This window comes from Acomys minous (genome assembly GCF_964271855.1).
Source record: "Acomys minous genome assembly, chromosome: 7".
NCBI lineage: Eukaryota > Metazoa > Chordata > Mammalia > Rodentia > Muridae > Acomys > Acomys minous.
Genome location: NC_140488.1, coordinates 109886262 through 109908863, shown reverse-complemented (window position 1 = coordinate 109908863; position 22602 = coordinate 109886262). Strand labels below are relative to the sequence as shown.

Genomic DNA, 22602 nt, shown 5'->3' with positions numbered 1-22602 from the left:
AATCCCAGGCTCTTTGACAAAGAAGAAAGAGCTCTTTCAGATCCACAACTTTGGTAACTAATCAATTTATGTTTTTACTGGTATTTCTCTCTTTGACGACTCATCAAAAGCAAAAAACAATGATTGGTGCTGGTTGTGCGGCAGGCACCAGTAAGAGTTGCTGAAAAAGCAATGATTAAAGATAATGTACCTATTGTTAAAGTGATGCTTAAATCAAATGTAAGCAGTTCATACTTTAATGCAGACAAAGACACTGGGACACTGGATTGGTCTTTAGATCGTGTATACTCAATCTAATGCAGAAAAAAAGGAAAGAGGGACAAATATGTATTCATAGGAGTGACAAAAGAAATAACTGATACTCATTTCATTTTAAGATGAAATCTAGACTTTAAAAACTCTGAGAAAAATCTTTGTATTTCTTTCACGAATTTCAGAGGCACGAAGTATGACAAAGACTCTAACTCTGCAGCCAACAGTCTATCTTGTTAGCGATAAGCGATTCAAGTTTCTGAAATATTCATGATTTTAAAAACCCAATTGTCTAGTGTTTGGGTTATGTGGAAATACATGAGGTTCTCTCCCAACCCCTGAGGACCAAGAGAGAATCAGAACATGTGTTGAAAGATTGTCATCACACCCAAAGAAGAGAACCACAGCACAGCCATTTGTAATTGCTCTATTTATTAATACATATATCACAAATGATCACAATATCAATGCATTCTTGTTGGCATGCTAGACAGAGGCATTATTTTTAAGATCTTTTAAAAATATTTTGACTTTTGTTTCCCTTCCACACTCACTTTTATATTGATCTGATGAGGTCCTCAAAGTCTATAATGTCAATGCAAGAAAAAAAAACATACAGAAAGAAAAAGTAAAATAATAGTAATTAGTTGGGGCAAATCAAAAGTAGTATCTTTGCCTTCAAGGGGAGTAACAACACAGCCTTTTAACAGGATTATACAGGTTTCATCTGAGAAGAAATCCTACACTAAGCTGTCTCTACACACCCACATGTGGAACAACAAGCAAGGAGGCCACCTAATGCTTAACAACACTTCCACCATGCATGCCACATGCTGTTTTCTCCTCATGAATGACTTCCTGTGTCTTATCACATTCCCTAGGCAGCCTAAAGAAGGTAGGAACAAATCCCAGTAAAGGGAAAACCAAACCAAATCAGATTAAGCCAAAATAAAAGAAAACTACCATCTGCTTATCTACAGAAAGGTGCGTGGTATTCATGGACCACAGTGAGGGGCTGACTGAAGCCTCCCCTACTACATGCAGGGCCACAAGGGGCCAGTGATGATGTGATAACCACTCACCTACAGTTGGACCAAATACATGTGAGAGAGCTGGCACTCTCAGAGCCTTAGGATGGGGTTCACTATGACTAGCTGCAGGGGGCCTGGCTACACTGTGTGGCACAACAGGGCTTCACAAGATGGACACTACACATGATGTGGGCTGAAAGGTAGAGCATAGACTGGATAGGAGTGTCAGTTGCACATAGGGGGCGGGGCTGTGGGGAGTGGGCGGGCGGGAGCAGGGCAGGGATAGTATGTACTGTGCTCTAACGTTCTTTGGAAGTCTTTCCGAGATTGCGGCAGTTCCTTTTCAAAACAGGCCTCTTATTCCATAGTTCTCGAAAGACTGAGAGAAAAAGAATATACGTGAGTGATTCGCCATTGCTAACAGCCTGCACAAAGAGATGCAAAGGAAAAAGCAAGTGTCCCCATGTTTCGACAATGGCATCCACTCCACCTCTTCTTCCCCCAGCATGTGGACACGAGGTTTTTACACATGGACAGCACCAGTGTTCAGTGTTCGGTGGCTGGGCACTCTTCCTGTCCACTTCTAGGGTAGTATGGGCACCAAAAAGAACAACCCCAGATCCAATCCTTCCCACTGCCACTCACCTTCTCTCTACACCATCTCATACTGATTGGCAGTGATGAACCGGGACAGACAACAGGCCAGCAGCATGCCAATCAACTGTTACCAAAGAGAACAAGTGAAAAAGGAGAATTTCAAGTCACAGAACAATACCCTTCTTTCCATTCTAGACGCATTTTACATTAAGTTTTCATACATAGCAAGTGCATCTATCATCTATGTATGAAAACAAAGAGTTGTCATGATACATGTTTATACCTAGATATGATTTTTAGTAAACAGAACTTTCCCCATGTGGAAAGGGCAAAGGTCAGGAGTAAAGAATAAATCAGATTTGAATTATGGGATCAAGCCTTGATGTGGTCTAAGGGTTGGTGTAGGGCCAGTGGGAAGCTCTGAAATTGGCTACAAGGTTCAGAAGTAGCTCACCCTGGCCACTTTGCAGCAACTTCTGATACCAAGTCATATTAAAGTTTGATCATGCTGTGAGATTAATGCAAAAAAATAATTAAATGACATGGAACTGGTGTGATTGTAACTGAAAGGATACATTTTAATTCAAAGCCATAATCTTTGTACTATTTGGAAGGCTAGCTATATTTGGCCAAAGCCACAACCCAGTAGGATACTCTCATTATAGTTGGCTGACGGAATAGAGCATCTTTCTTTGAGACAAGAATTGAGATATTACTCATGACTGCCTCTGTTTGCCAGTGAGATAATAAAGGCATCACTTCTAAGAGTGGTGGGTAGGGAAGAGGCAAAATGGGGAAGCAAAATTTTAAATGCTGTCTCTCAATCACGTAGCTATCACTGGCCTAAACAGGCCCATTTCGGGTCACACCAAAACCATTCACAGGTGCCGCACCACGTCCATAGAGCACCCGGGTTCCTACTTTTCTTTGTGCCTTGATTAGCCTATGGCACAGGAGAATCCCATGAGAAATGATTCCGGCAGTTTTAAGGCACTCTTAGTCACACCTCTCTCTGTTCGCTAGTAACCAACAGTCTTATAACCCAGAGGATCAGCTTTCTTTTGAGTGCTCTGTGGTAAACTTGAGCCCAGAGGCCATATTCCTTTGGCTAATAGTACTTTCACCTTTAAGAAACTGGTTATATTTTGTTGTCTCATAAGTAGCAGGGACCTCTAAAGATAGTCTGGTGCGGGACAACAACACCAGCATCACCTGCAATTTTTATCAGAAATGCATGTTTTCAGGTCCCAGCACCCATCTGTGACTCAGACCAGTGAGGTACAGCTCAGCCAACGGTACTTCCATAAGCCACCAAGAAGGGAGAATCAGCTTGCCAGTCCATATCATCGCCTTATCTGACAGGTGAAAGACCTCTTGTGGCCATTGCTGTCTGTTCTGTTCTTCAGTGGCACACGCACTTCATTACCTGGCTCGGAACACACCTTGCAGGTCCCAGTTCCCAGTTCTTATCTCTCTAAAAACATTAACTATGCTTTGAAATACACAAATAATAACACCTGTTATGGACAGAGCACTCATTGCCTTATTAGAATCTATTGAAGTTGTGGCTGGCATCCTTCCATGCCACAAAGTACATCGCATCATGCACTTACTGTGGAGTGGCCAAAAGTATCATGGTTGTAACTTTCAGATGATGTTGCCAAATATGAAGCTACATTTCCAGGAGTGTAAGAACTTTGAAACTTACAGTGTGTCCCTTTCTAACAGACTGATATTTTCCAAGATCAGCAAATTCTAGACTACATTTCATAGTGTGAAAAATTATATTCCAGTCAAAAATAAATAAGTAATGAATGTATGTAACACATTCAGATATACGAAAATATTGGGTTTTTAAAAACAACAACTCTTTGTAATGTTTTAATTTTAACTTTTTAAATAAGAAAATGGGCTTGATAGGTTCAACTGTCTTCCTCAAACTATACAGGTAATCTTCACACTGACTTATGTTGCACCCACTTTTGTATCTAGGACAACCCTAACTTTTTGTGCCCTGTATACAGAAAAGAAAAACAGGCCCCTTTAAGGCTCTACTTAAGAGTTACTGGCACAGAGTAAATCATCCCATAAGATTGTGGGCCCTAAGGAAGGCCAAGGAGGGAGGGTAGAGGTGGGGAGGTGAATCCGTAGGAATGGGTTTGGTATTTTTTTGCCTTTGAATTAAAATACTTAATCTCTTTCCTAATAAAAAAGAGAAAGGGGGAGATGGAGAGAGAGGAGAGATGGAAAGACAGAAGAGAAAGAATGCTCATACAGCACATTTCTCTTGCTGTTTTCCACCTATTCCTTCACCTTATCCCCTTCTCTCTTCCTGCCCGTGCTTTCTTGTTGAAGATGAGAACTATCAAAATCATAGAGAAAGACAAGTACGGGTGCCTCATGCCCCTAACATCAGCAGTAGAAAGACCAGGCCCAGATAGGAGGAATGCCTTGAATTGAGTTTAGCCTGAGTCATACAGTGAGTTCCAGGAGAGTCTGGGGTAAACAATGAGATTCTGTCTCTTCCCAAAGAAAAGGAAAGGAACATCTCATCAAAGTATCCTTGACTCCTTACTGTAAATGTATAAAGAAGGACAGATGTGCTCATTAAGAGCAGCCACACATGCTTTTCCTTGAAAGGACAAAGTCAATAGGGGAGTGCCAGATCAAACTCTGCCATCCAAACAAGAGCTCTGAGCCAAGTTAGCTAACAAGGGACATGGTGCTTAAGACTCAATTAAAAAAAATAATACTGGCCTTAGCACAGTGTACCTTTCACCCTTACACCACCTTTACTATCTGACATAATAGGTGGGCATTATGCCAGTTTCTCATGACATATGTGGGAAGGGGGCAAGAAGATGTAAAGAAGATGAAGAAAAGAGAAAGAGAAAAAGGGACACAAAGAGAGAGGAAAAGAAGAGAGAAAAGCAGGTAGTAAGTAAAGATCTACCCCCCACCCCCTACCCCGCCCCCCGACACTGGCCTCCATTCAGTAGAGCCTGCTCTGTCGTAGGAGAGCCAAGACATAACACTTCTATTCATATCAACCAGCATTTGTGAGGTTTGGCTCTACAATATCTGAATGAATTTTGTAAAGCTTGGCTTCTGGATACTGACTAGGCTCCATTGGGGTGGGGCTCTTCCTGATCAGCCATCTTGTAAGTGGTTAGCTACCATTTCCATGGCCATCCCTCTCCGTCCCACTTGGAAAGAACCAGCCATGAGCATTCCTCTCCCAGCCACAAGCTGTACACCCTATGTGTCACGTCTCTGTTCTGTTTGGCCATGTGAGTGAATGGTAAGGAATGTACAACGCTAGTAGGCTTTGTGATTTCTCTTTTTCTCACCATCTCTGGGGCTCTCTGGTAAGACCTAAACTTGCTATAGTGTTTCTTTTTTCATGTTCCTTGGAGTCAAAGCTTCTCTTTCATTGTTCCAGTGTGCATCTTCAAAGAGTCCCAAGGCACCAACTTCTTTAAGATAGCACAGTTAGAGTCTAGATACTTGTCTAAGCATAAATCCATTTAAAGGGATCGTTGAGAGAAGCATGGAGAACACTTAATGCATCTCATTGATATAAGCAAGATCTTCCTACCCTTTCACATACATACCCATGGTTATATAGGCATATTATAGATTTCATCTACAAGATCTCAGGCTCACTGAAGCATTGCTCTCATCTACTGTATTGGCACCATGCCACTTTATTTCTCTAGGGAAGGCATAAAGAAAGACTTTAGAGGTGTGTGTGTGTGTGTGTATGTGTGTGTGTGTGTGTGTGTGTGTGTGTGTCCGTGTCCACCCACATGTGTGCATGCTCAAGTGTCAACCTATATTTTTTGTTCTTAACAACCTGTGTTGAGGAAACTATATGCTCAAGGCTGTCAAGTGTATCTTACACACTTGCATGAATTACAAGGTTTGAGATCCTTGAAATTGTTCCTAGGCCATTACAGAGATGTAACTAAGTGTTGTTACTGAAATGTTACAACAACTGGGAGAAAGTTCAGGGTAGTAACTGCCTTTAAAATGTCTCTGGAGACTGAGTTACTTGCACTGTTTGTACCCCCACTCTGGTTTGTCTGTTGGCATGTTGGGGGTTTTAATTCACTCTGTGAGGGTGAAAACAATGAAGCATATTTAAGGAGGATTTTGAAATTGCCACACAAGAGACTCTCACAGTGACTGACTTTGCATGCTCTTGGGAGGTGACATGTCACACAGGTTTGGATAACTACTTAGGAAGAAAAGCATTTCACCTTCTCTAATACTGAGGAGCTCTGCTTGGCAGAGATATGTAGCAAGTTAAGGAACGATTCCCTGATCTAAGCAAGGGCCACAGAAGTGATAACTTACTAAAATATAAAGTCATTACTTAGGTACTTTTCTTGGAATTTCATGTTTCAATTAAAAACATCCCAGGAACAAGTTGGAATAGAAAAAAACTGCATTTGCATTGCTAAGCATAACAGGAGCTGGGGAGAGAGAAAGTTCGACTTTGAGATAGCCACTATAGAAACGGAACTTTGGAGCCATTACTGAGCTATCAACTGGGCTTTCTATGAAAAATAATCTGTTAGTCTGACAAAAAATCTGAGTTATACCTAAAATTTGTATCAAGTTGCTAAGTATGCATGTCAGCCCTTGTACCCACAGAATATTATAAAAAGGATAGAACATTTGCTCCAAAGATCAGAAGCCTGTAAAACAGGCCCATGCCAGCTAGACAAAGGCTCAATTTGAGATTTAATGTAAATGTGTTTTACCCTTTAGTATGTTTAGCTTACATGGCTGGCATAATTATTTCTCCCAATGGTTTATAAAAGGTGAATGGAGAGAAAGGGATGGACAGCTTAATACACAAAGAATTAAGTTTCCTTTTCAGAAAAAGAAGAGTGAAATGCAAAAATTAAAATAACATTAACAAGATGAAAACTGCCAATGTCACCCACAATCCAAAGAAACTAAGAAAGAACAAAAAGGACAGGTCGACCAGGAAAAGAGCCTCCCTCTAATGTAGACCAGCCTGTTGATGTTTGGAGATGTTTAAGTTCCAATAAAGTCAGCACCTTGTCCTGTCACCCTCCATTTGACCTGTGCAGAAGCAAGCTGGTTTACTAGAGGTAGTCATTAGTTGAACTGTAAGTGATATTCCCTGGACAGCAAAACTTCATTTAAGTTGGAAAAGAAAAATCAATAAACAGATGACCTAAGGCCTAATGAGCAAGGATCTCTGACCCTATCTATCAGCCCTCCCCAGAGCACAGAAAGACAGGCCAAGAACCTGGAGGTCAGGGAGGCAAGCCAGAGTAGGAGGCTGGGAAAGGCTAGACTAGGCACAGTATTTGAGTACCTGGGAGAATGCAATTCCAAATGCCACTCCAGCGATGATCCCCATGTTAGTCTCCATGAAACTGGTCACCAGATCATAACAGCCCTAAAAAGAATACAGGTAGTCAAATCAACTAACCAACCAACCAACCAACCAACCAACCAACCAAAGAATTAAAACGCACAAAAGGTATAGAGGATAGTACAATAAACCCACACAGGAAACTTTCCCTAACCCCCCCATCTTTCCTCTCTCTCTCTCTCTCTCTCTCTCTCTCTCTCTCTCTCTCTCTCTCTCTCTCTCTCTCTCTCTCCACACACACACACACAGTCAATCTTCTTTCCCTGACACCTCCGAAATACACATTCCTTGGCAAGTTCCAGACATAATTTAATCTACAAACATGTCATTAGTAGGATTAAACTCACCAGGAAATTTAAAAGTTCTATGAAGTAAACACTGTAGAGACGTAAAAGGATACATGCAAAGATCAAAAGTTATTCCAAAACTTGGAACTGAAAGTTGCATGAGCATAGTCATTACGCTGGTCAATGTGGTGCATGCCTTTAATCCCAGCATTTGGGAGGCAGAGCCAGGTAGATTTTGGTGAGTTTGACACCAGCTTGGTTTATGTCCCAAGCTCTAGGCCAGCCAGGGCTAGACAATGCGATCTTGTCTCAAGAACAAAACAAACATAGCCACTAGCATTTTGTCAACAAATGATGAACTCTTAGATAAAGAGAAATCATTTGGTCAGAGAAGTACTTCAATAACTACACATTTTAGAGTCTGAGTTCCTCCTATGGCATTTCTTAAGTTTTTCTTAGTAGCAAAAATCTACATTCTAGAATCATCTTTGTCAAAATTTACTATGTAACATTTAGCAAGTCACTGCACCTTTCAGAATCTCGTAAGGCCTTATCCATAAGACCAAATAAATTTCTTCTTCATCTACAATCTTCAAATACCATGATTAAATAGAGCAATTAACAGAATTTTAATGTGAAAATTAGAATGTTGTTGAGGTAGATTATATTTTATCAACCTAGTCTAGAAAGAAAAAAAAAACTTCTCTTGTATCCCCCACTACACAAAGAAAGAAAAAAAATAGCTATTACTACTAAATCTCTTATTTCTAGATCAAACAGTAGGACTAGAAGTGTGTGTATGTGTACATGTGCATGCATGTGTGTATGTTTAAATGTACATTTACATGGAACTATCCAAATCAGCCTATTTCCAAGCTGACATATTCAGCAAAGGATACACGGTCTTTTCCAATAGAGGACTCTGACTTGAACATACAGATTGTGAGAAAAATAAATACATTTGCTGAACAAACCCAATGTGGTTCTTGTTTACCTGATCAGTCCCACTAAGTCACAACAACATCTGAACAACAATAACTACCCCCACTGGTTTTCCTTTTTAAATTGCAATTTTGTTTAACAAAGCTTATAGTGTGTGATAAACTCTACCAATACCTTCAACTCTAAATTATCTTTGCATTCACAGTATCTTTACAGAGACAGGGTGCATTAACCTGGAGCTGTGCTATAACATGACTTCAATGCAGTTTACAAGACAGACTCCTTACTATCTGATGCAAATATGAAGGGAAGCACACACTGGCTCATGGGAGTTGTATCATTTGATTCTTTCCAGTAGAAGCTTGCTGATTTCAATTTTATTAGGGATGCAATACATCTCAGTACTTTCTGGAAGGTAGCAGGAGAGAAACTCCTGGGTTGGGGAGGCATCAGTAGGCGGGAAGACAAGCAACTATTCTAACACTTTCCCAAATGGTGTTTCTCCAAGCTGGCCATCATCACATCCTTTTCCCATATAGTGATGGCCAAGTTGGGGGAGTAAACTCCATATCATCAGCATTAGACTGACCAAAAATATGAAAACACAAGCCTGATAATCCCACACAGGGACCATTTTCTTATTCAGTAAACTGGTTGGCAGAGATTTTTTTCTGTTCCTCCCATCATAGCTTTAATTCTACAGGTAAACAAATATGTGATTCTTTTAAGGGGGAGCAAACGTTTTGTTTCTCCAGTGGGAGGCCTGGAACACTGGGTCTCACACATACCAGGTAAGCACTCTGTCACTGAGTTGCGTTCCAGATCCATTTCTGGACATGTTAAAGGTAACTTTATTTTGGCTATGCTCCCATCATCCAGTAGGAGAAATCACAAACACAAGCAACTGCCTGGCATGAGTTCACCTGTGACAACAATGATTGTTCCTGTCACACAGTGGGTAGTTCTTGAATGGGCAGCCTGGAACTTGTGAGAAATGCCAAAGTGGAAGTCCTACCCTAGACCTGTGCAACCACCATATGTATTGTGCTTGGGATATTCCTTTTAAAATACATTTTCAGTGGCTCTGAATGCATTTTAACAAGCTCTCCAGATGTTTCATATACCCATTAATGCTTGAGAAGTAGGTAGTCTTCTGTAAAAAAAAAATAGTTATCTAGTTTTTTTAAAAAAAATAAGAAACCAAACTGACACATCTTCTCAGTAATAGAGTACACAAAAATGAGAAGATGAGAATGATTTAAAAATATTTTCCATCCCTGAATTTATTTTCCTTGTTATTAATCATTCAACCCTCAAGCCTTCTCTCAAACTTTCAGCACAGCCCTGAAGATATAAGAATTGCTTTGATACTACAACTACTGGTCATGTCTGCATTCACCTTTAAGTCCTGACTAAAGCATGATCTACCCACAACCATCTCTCTCAATTTCCTAATATGAAAGCCTGGATGCCGAGCATGCGATAAATCTAGAGACCTGCTAAGTCTCCTAGGAAAACACTGTGGTTTTCCACAGTGGTTAACTTCCTCCCCCTTTGTGGTGTGTCTAAATCAACAGTCACCAATGGAAAAACATCCACAAGTGGCAGCCTTTAGTATTTGGAGGAGAAGGTAAGTTCCAGAAAGATTCCACAGGTATCTCTGGAGCTGCCAAACAAAACCAGCCCTAGTCTTTCTTCCTCTTGTTCTTACAAACTGGCAAGAAATTCCTATGGCAGGGGCTCAGCCAGTACGACTAGGTGACTGAACCTGCAGGCATTTCATCATCTCGCCAGCAAAAGAAAAATAAACCTTCTGCCCCAAAGCAAACAATCAATAGTCCCTGTAAAGCACTCCCCTCCTCCTACCTGCTCTCTACCCAGAATTTGTACAACATAGGTTCCCCAGGTTAACAAGTAAACGTCAAACTTCATCTTTTGGTATTCTTAGAGGGTAGGGTTCAAAACGGCAAATGACCACAATACGTTAATATGTATGTGTGTGTGCCTGTATATGTGCCTGTGTATGAGTATATGCGTGTTTGTGTGCGTGTGTGTGTGTGTGTGTGTGTGTGTGTGTGTGTGTGTGTGTGTGTGGTGTTGTATGGTGTGCCTGTGGAATCCAGAATATATAAGCAAGCCAACTCTAGTGCTGAGAACTGAATTCCTGTTCCGTGCAAGAGAGCAACAAGCTCTCTTAACCTCTGAGCTATCTCTCCAGCCCCTAAGCTTACTTTCAAATGCTAATAGAAGTGATGCCCTATAAAGATCTGCTATATCATTGCTAAGAAAATAGTGATAAAGTAATTTCAGTGTAGCTGAGGTCATATTTGCATTAATACTACCTGAAACTATGCTTTAGCTCATTGGTTTCATTCATTCATCATAGTAATTCTAAGGAGCAAGAACTATTATTATCTACATTTTATAGATGAGAGAAAAAAAAGCCCAAGAAAGGTCAAGTAACTTTACCAAAATCTCACAATCAGCAAATGCATGCTTATGAATTGAAACTGACTCTAGCCTCTGAATTCAGATTTCTGGGTCCTTAATTTTTACAAAAGAGAATGTTTATGTGAAAAAAAAAACTTTTACCAAAATTTGACGAGTACTGCTTTTGCAAGCCACATGAACCAAAGCACTCACTCTTGTAGATCACTTCTTGTCATCTATAAATCGGTGAGTCTCTTGTGTGCTAGGTATGCATGCACACTTCATAAAATTGCAGCAAAAAATGGCTAGCTACTCAACAGAGATTACCCATGCAAAAGCCAGGTGAAGTCCTATGAGAGGTAAAGGAAGCCTCAGAGTTTGAGTTCATAAGAAAATTCCAACAGGAAGCGATGTTCTGGAAGCTGAGATGGTACTCAATCTTCCTAAATCATCCCAACGCAAAGTAAACATTTCAGAATGACAAAATGATGATTCCAGGACAGCAATGATGCCTGGCAGCATTCCTGTCACAGATCCCAACATAAAATGGGTAAAATACAGAAATGACCTCATCATATTCTAATCTTGAGAGAATGGCTATCATCTCTCTATGAATTATTCAGTAGGTGGCCCGGATAACACAGACCTGTGAAGATATCAGAAGAATAGAAGGTTTTCTGGCAAGAGAAGAAAAATCTGCCCCATGGTTGAAGAATTACAGACAAACTCAATAGTAATTCTGCTCCTTTGTTTCTCAAATCATAGTTTATAGAGGGTATTTCTTTGAACGTTAAAAAAAAATGTTGATAGCATTCACACAGTTGTAACGTGCCCGCATTGTATTCTCTGTAAAGTATAATACAAAATTGATTTCCCTTCTCTTTGACTACTAGAAGTTCATTGTCCCTCTTGCACTATGAATGGCTGTCTACATCTATTTCTACCATCCAGTTTTCAATCAGCTTCTATGGGAATCAGGATGTTGACAGTGAGTTGAATTGGAGTTGTTCATTTCTTTTCCTACAACAGTGAACTCCCTAAAATAAAGGCCGCCCTCCTAGCAGAAGCAGATGCTGTCTATCTACTCTACTCTCTTCTTCCTGCCAAAGACTGGCACCCAGCTGTGAATAATTTCATGTTTCGATGGTATATTAAGTAGAAGCAAAGCGCCCAGAAAGAAGAAAGAAAACACTCTCTGTCTGACACAGGCATCAAGGTTAACAGGAACCATTTGCCAAACCTACATCGCTGAGCCTGGTAGAGGCTTGCTGTGGGAAAGCCACTCGAGACCAATTGGAGGCACAGCTTCCTCTTTCAGAAGTGAGCAGCCTCAAGCACATCTCCTAGGCAAGCAATCACTCTGAAACTACCCTTTCTAGCCCGTTTGGCTTAGTTTCCCAAAAGTAACCAAGTCCTCTGCAACAAGCACCACCTGTCTGTCTGTCTGTCTGTCTGTCTGTCTTATTAGGTCTGGGAAGAAGCGATACCTTTTGGTTAACTTTAGTGGCGGCCACAGTCAGATTGTGCAGATCCAGGGGATTACAATCGGTTTCGTTCATGCAGCAACTGGGCGGAATGCCATGGTCCAGGAAGTAAGGGCTGCTGCTCCAGTTGGTGTAGTTCTGCACGCCACAGCAGCTCAGCTGTTAACAGGAAGAAGAAGAAGAAGAAGAAGAAGAAGAAGAAGAAGAAGAAGAAGAAGAAGAAGAAGAAGAAGAAGAAGAAGAAGAAGAAGAAGAAGAAGAAAAAACAAACAAAAGAAGAGAGGTTAAGCAAATGCAGCGGCCTCCTCACTTCCTGCCCTGAAACTTCTATAAGAAAAGCATTAAGCTGGTGTGGGGGGGTGTGGTGGTGGTGCACGCCTGTAATCCCAGCACTCGGAAGGCAGAGACAGGTGGATCTCTGTGAGTTCAAGGCCAGGCTGGTCTACAGACCTACTTTCAGGACAGATAGCCAGAACTACACAGAGACCCTGCTTGGGAAAAACAACAACAACAACAACAACAAATCAGCCAGGCTCTCAATATAGCTACATATCTTCGGTGTGGAAAAATGATTTCAAGGTCTACTACCAATCATCCTTGGTACCCGTTTGAACTCAGAGAAGGAATCGAGTCCACATTGCGCTGTCTTACTTCCTACATCTGCAAGTGGAGTAGTGTGTCTCTGACCTTGCTAAACATCACAGTCATGTAAGTGTGCTAGTAACCATGCAGATGCATGCATTAATTATACCCAGAATACAGATAGATAGGCCAATGATAGTTTCTAAAAGGTCTCACTGCATCTCCAATCATAAACAGAGAAATAGCTTAGAGAAGATGATTGATATGTGGGAGAGAAAGCTGGCACTGGTAAGCTACAGCCTACGACCTGTCTGGTTTTGTATAGGTGTTCTGAGGACCGTTTGTTTATGTGTCACCTACTGTTCATGGATCCTTTTTGCTACCGTGGTGGCACAGTTGGTTGTGACACAGAGGATCAGACTTTGTCCGTGGCATAAATTATTTTCCATTTCTCCCTTTTATAAAAGGTTTTTCTGGGGCTGGAGAGATGGCTCAGAGGTTAAGGGCACTGACTGCTCCTCCAAAGGTCCTGAGTTCAATTCTCAGCATCCACATGATGGCTCACAGCCATCGATAAAGTGACCTGATGCCCTCTTCTGGCTTATAAATAAATAAATAAATAAATAAATAAATAAATAAATAAATATTTTTTTAAAAAGGTTTTCTGACATCTCATGTAGAGAATATGAAAGCAAATGAGACAAAATGTTATTGATTGGTAAATCTGAGTATATAGTTTCTTATAGTTTGACTTTCTAAAAGTCTGAAATGTTATAAAAAATAAAAGAAAATCCTACTGTTTTAATTTTTGGAAGCTTCCATGTAACTACACAATTTTCTCCTTTGCAACCCATAACTAACAGAGCCTCAGTTGCCTTTTGGCCCATTTCCTACCCATACTACACTGCCCCAAGTAGGTGCTGCTTGCCTGACTTCTCTGTCTAGTTTGGGAACACCAATTGCAGAGAGCCAGATTTCAGAAATCAGGTATTAGCTAGACTGACACCGCCTCGCTCCTTCCCAATGCTTCAGCTTTTAATGACAAACAGGACATCTTTGGCATGTTCAGCACTCATAACAATACAAGATCCGTGGTGGAGAGTGCTGTCTTCTTGATGCTAACTTCCTAGAATACCAAGCTCTGGGCAAATGCTCGGAATCAACTCTTGAAAACAGAACTGGACCAGGAGTTGGCGAATGAGAACCAACAGTATAGGCAACTGCTCTAAGCTACCACCCTACCAGGCCCAGAACTGTCTATGCAGACTCTATTCTCAGCATCTTTCCCTGAAACTTACGCTGCGCTGCACATGATCCACTGCCCGGCTCCTCTCATCATTGCCATTGTAGTTCTGCATGGCATCCGTGTAAGTCCTCAGGAAGGTGTCCTTGATCTATGGGAGATAAAGGAGAAGGCATTTTCACTTCACTGTAGCCTAAACTGTCGCAGATTCCTACTAGTTTCTACCCCAGCACCGTCCCCTTCTCAATTTTCCTCCATAAAAGATGACTAGGGAAGAAAAGCTTTGTTTTCTGAGACAAGGGAGAGCAGAAAACCAAAGGTTTAGCTAGCTGAAGAATGTGAAGGAAAAAAAATTTGGTTTCAACCACCAATTGAGAGGGAATCAGGCTGTCAGATGGCTCACTGAAGTGGCTAGGCAGCATCTGAAGGGGTTATAAAGGTCACTGGGGCCAAACCTCAGGCACGAATTTTCTAGTTATTTTTCTTTGTATTGATTCACACCCAGCTTCCTTTCTATAACCCTCTTTGACTTTATGCAGACCTAGTGGTAACAGAAAAGCCACCAGTGGGACCACAAGATTAATGTTTTAGCCCCAAACTGACCTCTATATTCTATAATACAGGAGAAGGACAAAACCCACCTTTCATTAAACTGTAGTTACTGAGGCCAAAGTCAAAGAGGCTAAAGGACAAGTAAAAAATTAAGGAGACCAATCCCAGTGTGGTGGCACACTCTTGTAATCCCAGCACTAGGGAGGCAGAGGCAGGCGGATCACTGAGTTCGAGGCTGGTCTACAAAGCAACTCCAGGATAGCCAGGGTTACACAGAGAAACCCTCTCTCAAGCCACCCTTCCCAAAAGTTAATGAAACCCTTTATCCTAGTCAGGGAACACATTTGCCCTTGGGGGCATTTTTAAGTCCCATCCCTTTGAAAATCTGAGGAAAGTGAGGCACTAGGAGAGCAGCAAGTTGCAGTCATTACGTGGTGGCAAGCTCAAAGGTAAAGATGGTAAGTCTCTGAGCATATACAGGGGGAGGAGTTCCCCCTCAGTGACAGACATAGGGGAGGGGAGTAGGGGGGAAGTGGGAGGGAGGGAGGAATGGGAGGATACAAGGGATGGGCTAACAATTGAGATGCAATATGAATAAATTAATTTAAAAAGATGGTAAGTCTCCCAAGTAGGAGTATTCTGTACTAAATTCTAGAAGCAATGCCCCTGAGATAACTGTAAGAGATAAGGAGACATGCATGAGCTGCGAGACATTTAGCTACAAGTCCATACCCAACTCTGTCACCTCATCTCACTCCTGAGTTGTCTCTCAGGGTGAGGAGTTGTGTACAGAGTCTGCCTTGTGTCAGCTGCGGACATATGCCCAAGAAACGAGACTGCGGCTGTCCTGTAGGCAAGCCAGGCTTCTTTACACCCTTCCAAGTAAATGGTCCCAACTTGACCTACTGTTACTCCATGAGTTTCACCACTCAGCCAAAGCCAACCTTGATTTGTAAGCAGGGTGCGACAGCAATCCCCAAAGACTATGATGAAAGGGAGAAGAGGACTTCCGGTTTTTACACATGCATCTAGGCCATCTACTGGGGCTACTGAGGCCACAACTTCCTCCCCTTTCTCTTTGGCTAACACTAACTAGATGCAGCACCCATGGGAAAACAGATTTGTGAACTTAGTTATGGCATTTTGGGATGCTACCTCCAGTCGAAGGCAAAATCAGGGCAACAGGGAAAGGAACAGACCATACGGCAGGCTAGCTCCTGGGGACTAAAGCAGAGCCTAGGAAGACATGCTGCCAGACATTGAGGAACCACAGCCACATGACTTCTTGGTATATGACATTCAGTGTATATGGTGCTGTTTCCCGCCACCACATACCTATTACAGCTTTCCCGCTCTTTATGTGGCATAATAGTAGATTTCTAAAGCGAGACAATTAGCTCAGCTTGCCGCTAGCATCAGAAGTCGTACAAACACACACATGCTTTGTGGATATAGCTACTTTCAAAGGAGTATTTTATCCATATTGGAAGTCAATGCTTTACACCGGAGAGGAGAATCGTTTTATGAAAGAGCTACAGAGAAAGCTCAAGTGAGGATCAACACTGAAGGGTGTACAAGTTTGGGGAGGTGCCTGGCCAGCCTGTATGCAGCCTTTTCACATTCCATTCACCTTCAACTCTCCTCTTCACAAAGACACTGAGCTCTCCACCCTGAGCATACTCACCTCATGACGAAACACAAATCCGGAAATGCCAGCCACAAGCTCAGCCAGGAACACCAGGGACAGGAACATGGCATACTAAAAATGAAGCGAACGAAGGCAAGGTCACAAGGCAGGATCAAGAAGAGGGCTTTGCAGGGCTGGCAAGATGGCCCAGCACCTAAGAGCACATACCGCTCTTGGAGAGGATCCAAGCTCAGTTCCCAGCACCAAGGTCAGGCGACTCACAAACGCCTGCTCCAAGGGCATTATCCAATGCCTCTGGCATCTGTGGGCACCTGCACTCATGTGTATGCACCCACACATAGACAAAGACACAGACACATGGACAGAGAGAGAAATGGAGAGTGCAGGGGAAGAGAGATAGACAGACAAATGGACAGACACATAGTTGAAATAAATCTTTTCAAAAAGGGGAGAAGAGTGTTCCCTTAGAGTGAGCCTCTTTCTACTAGGGACAATTTGACCAGTCCTTATTACATCTGGAGAAAGTTCAGAAATGTAAATACCCTGGCTAGAATTTCACACATGAGTATCAACATAGAAAACAGTCATTTTAATATGCACCAACATTTTGGGGATATGGATGCTGAGGAGACCTCAACTGACACTATGCTCACCAGTTTAGATCAATCTAGAGAAACCTGAAAGGGCATCTACTCCAAAGTGTTGTCTATTTTCAATCTCCTCCTGAGGTCTCACAGGCCATGGTGTTGCCCTACTGAGAAGCGTTTTTTTCCACCAACTTCTTCTTAATGGTGAGCTAGCATCTGCAAAACTCAATCTATGCAGATTGCTTTCATTTCTTTTTCATCCTCTTCTTAGTGTTGGGCATGGAACCTAAGGTCTTCAGTGCTATACCACTGAGCTGCCACCCCAGGCCTGCCTGTTCTATTTTTGGAACTGTTCCAAGAATTGGAACGCTGTCTTTGTCACTCATCACAGGTCTATCTATTTGGAATTTCCACTTGCCAGTACTGGTTCTGCTTTCGGAAAGTGTAAGGGCTAAGCCACATGTACATTAGCCCTTTGTATGTATAAACATGGCCAGGATGCAGAGCTGTCTTGCTGCTTTGCATTTGGGCAAACGTCTCCATTTTCTTAACCACAGCTCACAGTAAATTACTACAAACCCACTTTATTTGGAAGTGTGCCCTCTCATCTGTTGTCAAAGGCCAGAATGTGTATAGCAGGATGTGTTTCTTTGCTATGATAGTTATCTCAGAACATGGTACCCTCAGCAGGTTCTTCTGGGGATGCTTTCCTCTGGGCTGGGCACTGAATGGAATTTATAACTTTTAAAAAACACAAGGACATGATAATGCCAACAATAACCCCAAGTGTTTCTCATCTCATTCTACCTGCATTTCCCAATTTAAAACACACACACACACACACACACACACACACACACACAGTGTCTCTGTGTTTCTTTTTGTACACATACATACAAACATCTGAGTTAAAGGATGTTACATGGCACTTATGAGTTATGAAGGCTTTTCTCATTTTTCTGACTTGGAAAATCAGACAAAGAAAATATGAATTCATTCCTAACCAACAAGTCATATGTCTTATAACCTGTTTCTTCTCATCTCAAAAATGAAATATAGCTGTTGTAAAGTTTGCAATGACCCTAAATGATGTGGATGGACTATACAATGCCACATAACTTACCTATAACGTGTACATATGACATAAGTATATACATTTGCATAGACTCATAAGTAACTCCTCTTAGTGACACACTAATTCCTTTTTGTTTCCTAAAATAAGGAAGCACTGGTTTAAAATAACCATTTTTCTAAATATTAATGAAATTCTATATAAATGCATAACTACTAAATTATTAAGCATATATGCACATAATTTCTCTGTATACTTCATAGAAAATATGATCAGAAGCATGCACTACTTTGTGCAGAGTGTCATACCAAGCCTTCAATCTACCAGAAAGTTTGGTGGGAAAATAACTGTCAGAAGGCAAGTGGGAACAGGCCATTTATCTCTGTGGTCAGACATCCTGTTTGGCCTCCATATAGGATCTATTGTTACTGGCAATGATTTTTTTCCCTTATCAACGTTAAAGCTAAAGAAGGCACACAAGATTCCAATGCTAGTGAAAAGCACACACTGAGAGCCTTTCAGCAGCCTGCCCTTACCTTTAGGATGGCACCATTGCTCTGTCTCCACTATCAGAGCAGAGGCCTCTGCAGTGCTCCTGGAAACCAACTGCCATTGCATCAGGCCTCTGAGCGAGAGGCTCTGGCTTAGTTCAATTCTCACAGCATGAGGCAGAGAGTATGAGTGGAGAGCAAAGCATACACACACACACACACACACACACACACACACACACACACACACACACACACACACCCTGCGTGACAAAACTCAAGGGCTTCTCCAAAATGCTCGAGGACACGGAAGGGTGGTCATGCTCAGGATGATCCCTTGCTCACCAAAGCCGCCCATCACACAACACAAGGGATCTCTAAGCCAGCTTGAGACTGGCACAGGGCACCTTGCCAAGAAGACATTAATCGCTCATTGGAATCAATGGCCAGTGCTTTGCCAATCTACCTCAGGAAGCTGGGACTAAGTGTACTGTGCTAGGCTGTGTTTGGGGTAGTTTTTCCCACTGGGAGAATTGAAGGATTAGTGAAGAGTCCAGTGTGAAATGAAAATCAATGGATATTAAAGTCCTTTTTGTGGCTTCAAAACGGGCTCCTTAACTATCACGTGAATGGACTGTTTTACGGAAATCACTGAGACAGCACATTCCGCTGAGCTATACTTACCAGTTTCAGCATCCATGGACTACCACGGCATGTAGCAAAGCATCCAAAGAGGCCAAAAACCACGATAGTGGTGCCGGTTCCAATGAGCACATAGGGAGCATTTGTGGAGTTCTCGGCAATAAGGGAGATATAGGTGCCCAAAGTAAGCTTTCCCCAGACTCCAACAGCCAACAGGATCACCCCAGTGATCTGCAAAAGGGAGAGAAGAGAACATGAAAGTGTTGCCGAAAGAGGTGAGAACAGACATTTTCCCAGTTACTCCTCTACTGTTGTGAAGGGAGACCATGACCAAGGGCATTTATAGAAGAAAGAGTTTATTGGGGACTCACAGTTCCAGAGGGAGTTCATGACCGTCATGGTGAGGTGCATGGAAGCAGGCAGGGAGGCATGGTGCTGTAGCAGTATCTGAGAACTTACATCCTCATCCACAAGTACAGGTAGGTGAAGACAGAGAACTAACAGAGGACGGCAGGGGATTTTGAAACCTCAACGCCTGCCGCCGTGACGCACCTCCTCCAACAAAGCCACACCTCCTATTCCTTCCCAAACAGTTTGGCCAACAGAAAGAGTACAAATATAGCATTCAAATATATGAGCCTACGGGCGCCATTCTCATTTAAACCACCACAGACGTAGAGCACCGTGGCCATACTTTAAGAATCAAGCTTCCATGAGCAAGATGTACTTGCTGAAGGATTCCATGTACAGCAAAAAATGTCAGAGACCATTAGCCAAAACTGTTCCAGAGTAAAGGCACTGTGATTGTATGCAATTAGATCTGTTCCTTATATATCCTATGTATACTTTTCATATTAATTGGAAATCAAGTCAATAAAGGATCATTTTTAAAAAGCTGCTTAAAGAACATCATACGATACTTCTGAGAGGCATTCCTCCAATGTGTGTCTGTCTAACACTGGGCTAGGCATGACCCAAGAAAGGATGCTGGCCCACTTCTCCAATCATATGCGAAGGTAAAGTAGGTATTATTGCCATCCTGTACAACAGTTTAAGAACAAGAATATTCTTCTTCCAACTCTCTATAAAGATGATATTTGAGACAGTTTTTAATCCCCATTGATGTGCTGTCTCACAATACTTTATTCATTAGAAAGCAACAGAAAAGTGTGAATGTCTCTTGGCATTGTTTATAATGCTGCTTGTCAAACTCCAATTGAAATCTTTATAAGCCATCTAAAGTCTAGCCCTGTGCATTAAGCAGGCCCCTTACAGGGGAATAGGCCCAGAACTGTGTGTTAGGCCATACTCCTCATTCCCAGCAGATCTCAGGCCTCAGCAGTTGTGGCTGGTGAAGCCATGGGTTGCTTTGTGACCCTACCATCCCACACTTGCTGGATCCTTTGGTTCTCTTATAGCCTGGCAACGTAATCAAAAGTGACAGTTTTCAAATTACTACCACGTTTAGGACAATAGCTTAAAGTGTTTTGCAACTTTGGTCCCCTGCTTAATGTTCCACATTAAAGACCTCAGACTTCTGTTCAGTCTACTCAAATGAAGAGGCAAGATGAGAAACTAGTGAAAAACACACACACACACACACACACACACACACACACACACACACACACGATAAATCCCTTTTTTGAAGAAGAAAAGGCATAAGTATCAGGTAGTCTTAATACTGTATGCTGTACAATTAGGCTTTGCTTGAACTTTGGTAAAATGCATATGAGATTTGTTACAGTCACTTGCCTATGTTGCCCAACAGCTTACTTTGTAGAACCATCCCCGTGCATGACAGAATTAAGTGTTATATGAGAAAAGAGTAAAACTCTGATGCAGATTTGGGGAGAAAGGATTTGATGCTAATTTTGAGGAGAACGGGCCCAGTGGAGGCTAACTGCCAACGGGAATGGCTTCCGTGAATTAAAACCAATAATGCAGATGGTATCGAAAGTTTCACATCCTCTGCTGACACCTGGTGGCCATCTTAAAAAAAAAAAAAAAAGCATCTTCCCTGAACAGTTTCTCTAGCCATACTTTGCCAAATAGAAACCTAAAATGATCTTTATGGACTAGAATCAAGTCTCATGTTACCCGGGTAAAACCAGCCTGTGTTGGTTAAATAAGATGCCCATCATCAACATTCCACTCTCAGATTAACTACGAAGAAGTCCATAGTAGATGACGTTGAAGATGTTCAACAGCAAGGGCAGCTAGGGATGATACTTATGACAGATGATGTGAATGCTGGATTGCTGCAGTGGTAGCCATGTGGGGGTGGGGAGAGGGAGAGAGAGAGAGAGAGAGAGAGAGAGAGAGAGAGAGAGAGAGAGAGAGAGAGAGAGAGAGAGTGACAGAGGGTGAGAAGAGAGTGTCAGAGCTCACTCTTATACTCTTATCTTCCAATGCCCAATACAGTCTTGGCGCAGCTCAAATTTATGAGGACTCGAATACAACTAGATGCTACTAATATAGACTCTGAAAGAAGCCTGAATAGAACTATAATAGGAGCATTAGAAGAGGCATATCGGTGCTGGGGATGTTAGCTCAGTCACAGTCTAGCATGAAGGAAATTCTAAGTTCAAGATTTAGTACAGGAGAAAAAAAAAACACAAAACATTAGGCCCGACTAAGAAAATCTTTTAAAAAGTAGCATATGTTACCTTAAAATTACAATGAAAGAAAGTCATGGAGAGGCTTGGCCATATGCCACAGTGTTCCCAAAGGCTCCTAGAAGAGACTCACTAGGCTTCATTTTAATCATAAGCTGGATAATTGGAGAGCAGGCAGCAGGCAGAAGTGATTCTCTTTGTTCCTGTAGGGTCATTCCTGGTGACACTGGGTAGGCTCCTTGCCAACCCTGCACCATCCTGATTTTTCTCAAGGGTCCAGACCCCCATGATCCCTTCCTACTCTGTCAGTGCACAGACCCTAGATCTGGCCACCTTGCTTTAGCTGTACACATGGCATGCCAGGTTTGGGTGTGAAAGGGCAAAGTCCCCATATCTTCACTCTTAGCTCCCTAGCACCTAGCTTGGGAGCTCCGCTTTCTAAATGAACACGCTCAGTCATTCCAGTGATGACATGAGTTCATATTGAGCGTATCAACAATTAAAGACCATTTCAAAGGAAAACAGGGAATTGAGGCACAGAGGGATATGCTATAGCGAAGAGACCTGTCCTAAGAAGCTGTATGGGACAGCACTGTATCCAAGCATTAATAAACAGAAACACCAAAGAGACCGGAGGTGGAAATCTCACGGTTCAACCATTCCAGACCTTCACAGATTAATAGGTTCTTGGTGACTACACACAGAGGTACTGCAGATAAGCTTTCTAC

General features: G+C 42.1%; 1 protein-coding gene across 1 annotated transcript in view; it reads right to left on the bottom strand.

Annotated features, from left to right (window-relative positions):
* Positions 1–663: 663 nt before the first annotated feature.
* TSPAN7 (tetraspanin 7) overlaps positions 664–22602 on the bottom strand; it is a 104804-nt gene continuing 82865 nt past the window's right edge. The window contains exons 2-8 of the mRNA XM_084789495.1: positions 19299–19487; positions 16501–16575; positions 14320–14415; positions 12443–12598; positions 7237–7320; positions 1929–2004; positions 664–1662 (exon numbers count right to left, since the gene is read on the bottom strand). Of these exons, the coding sequence (XP_084645621.1) occupies positions 1936–2004; positions 7237–7320; positions 12443–12598; positions 14320–14415; positions 16501–16575; positions 19299–19487 (669 nt within the window). The 3' untranslated portion in view covers positions 664–1662; positions 1929–1935. The remainder of the gene's footprint in view (positions 1663–1928; positions 2005–7236; positions 7321–12442; positions 12599–14319; positions 14416–16500; positions 16576–19298; positions 19488–22602) is intronic.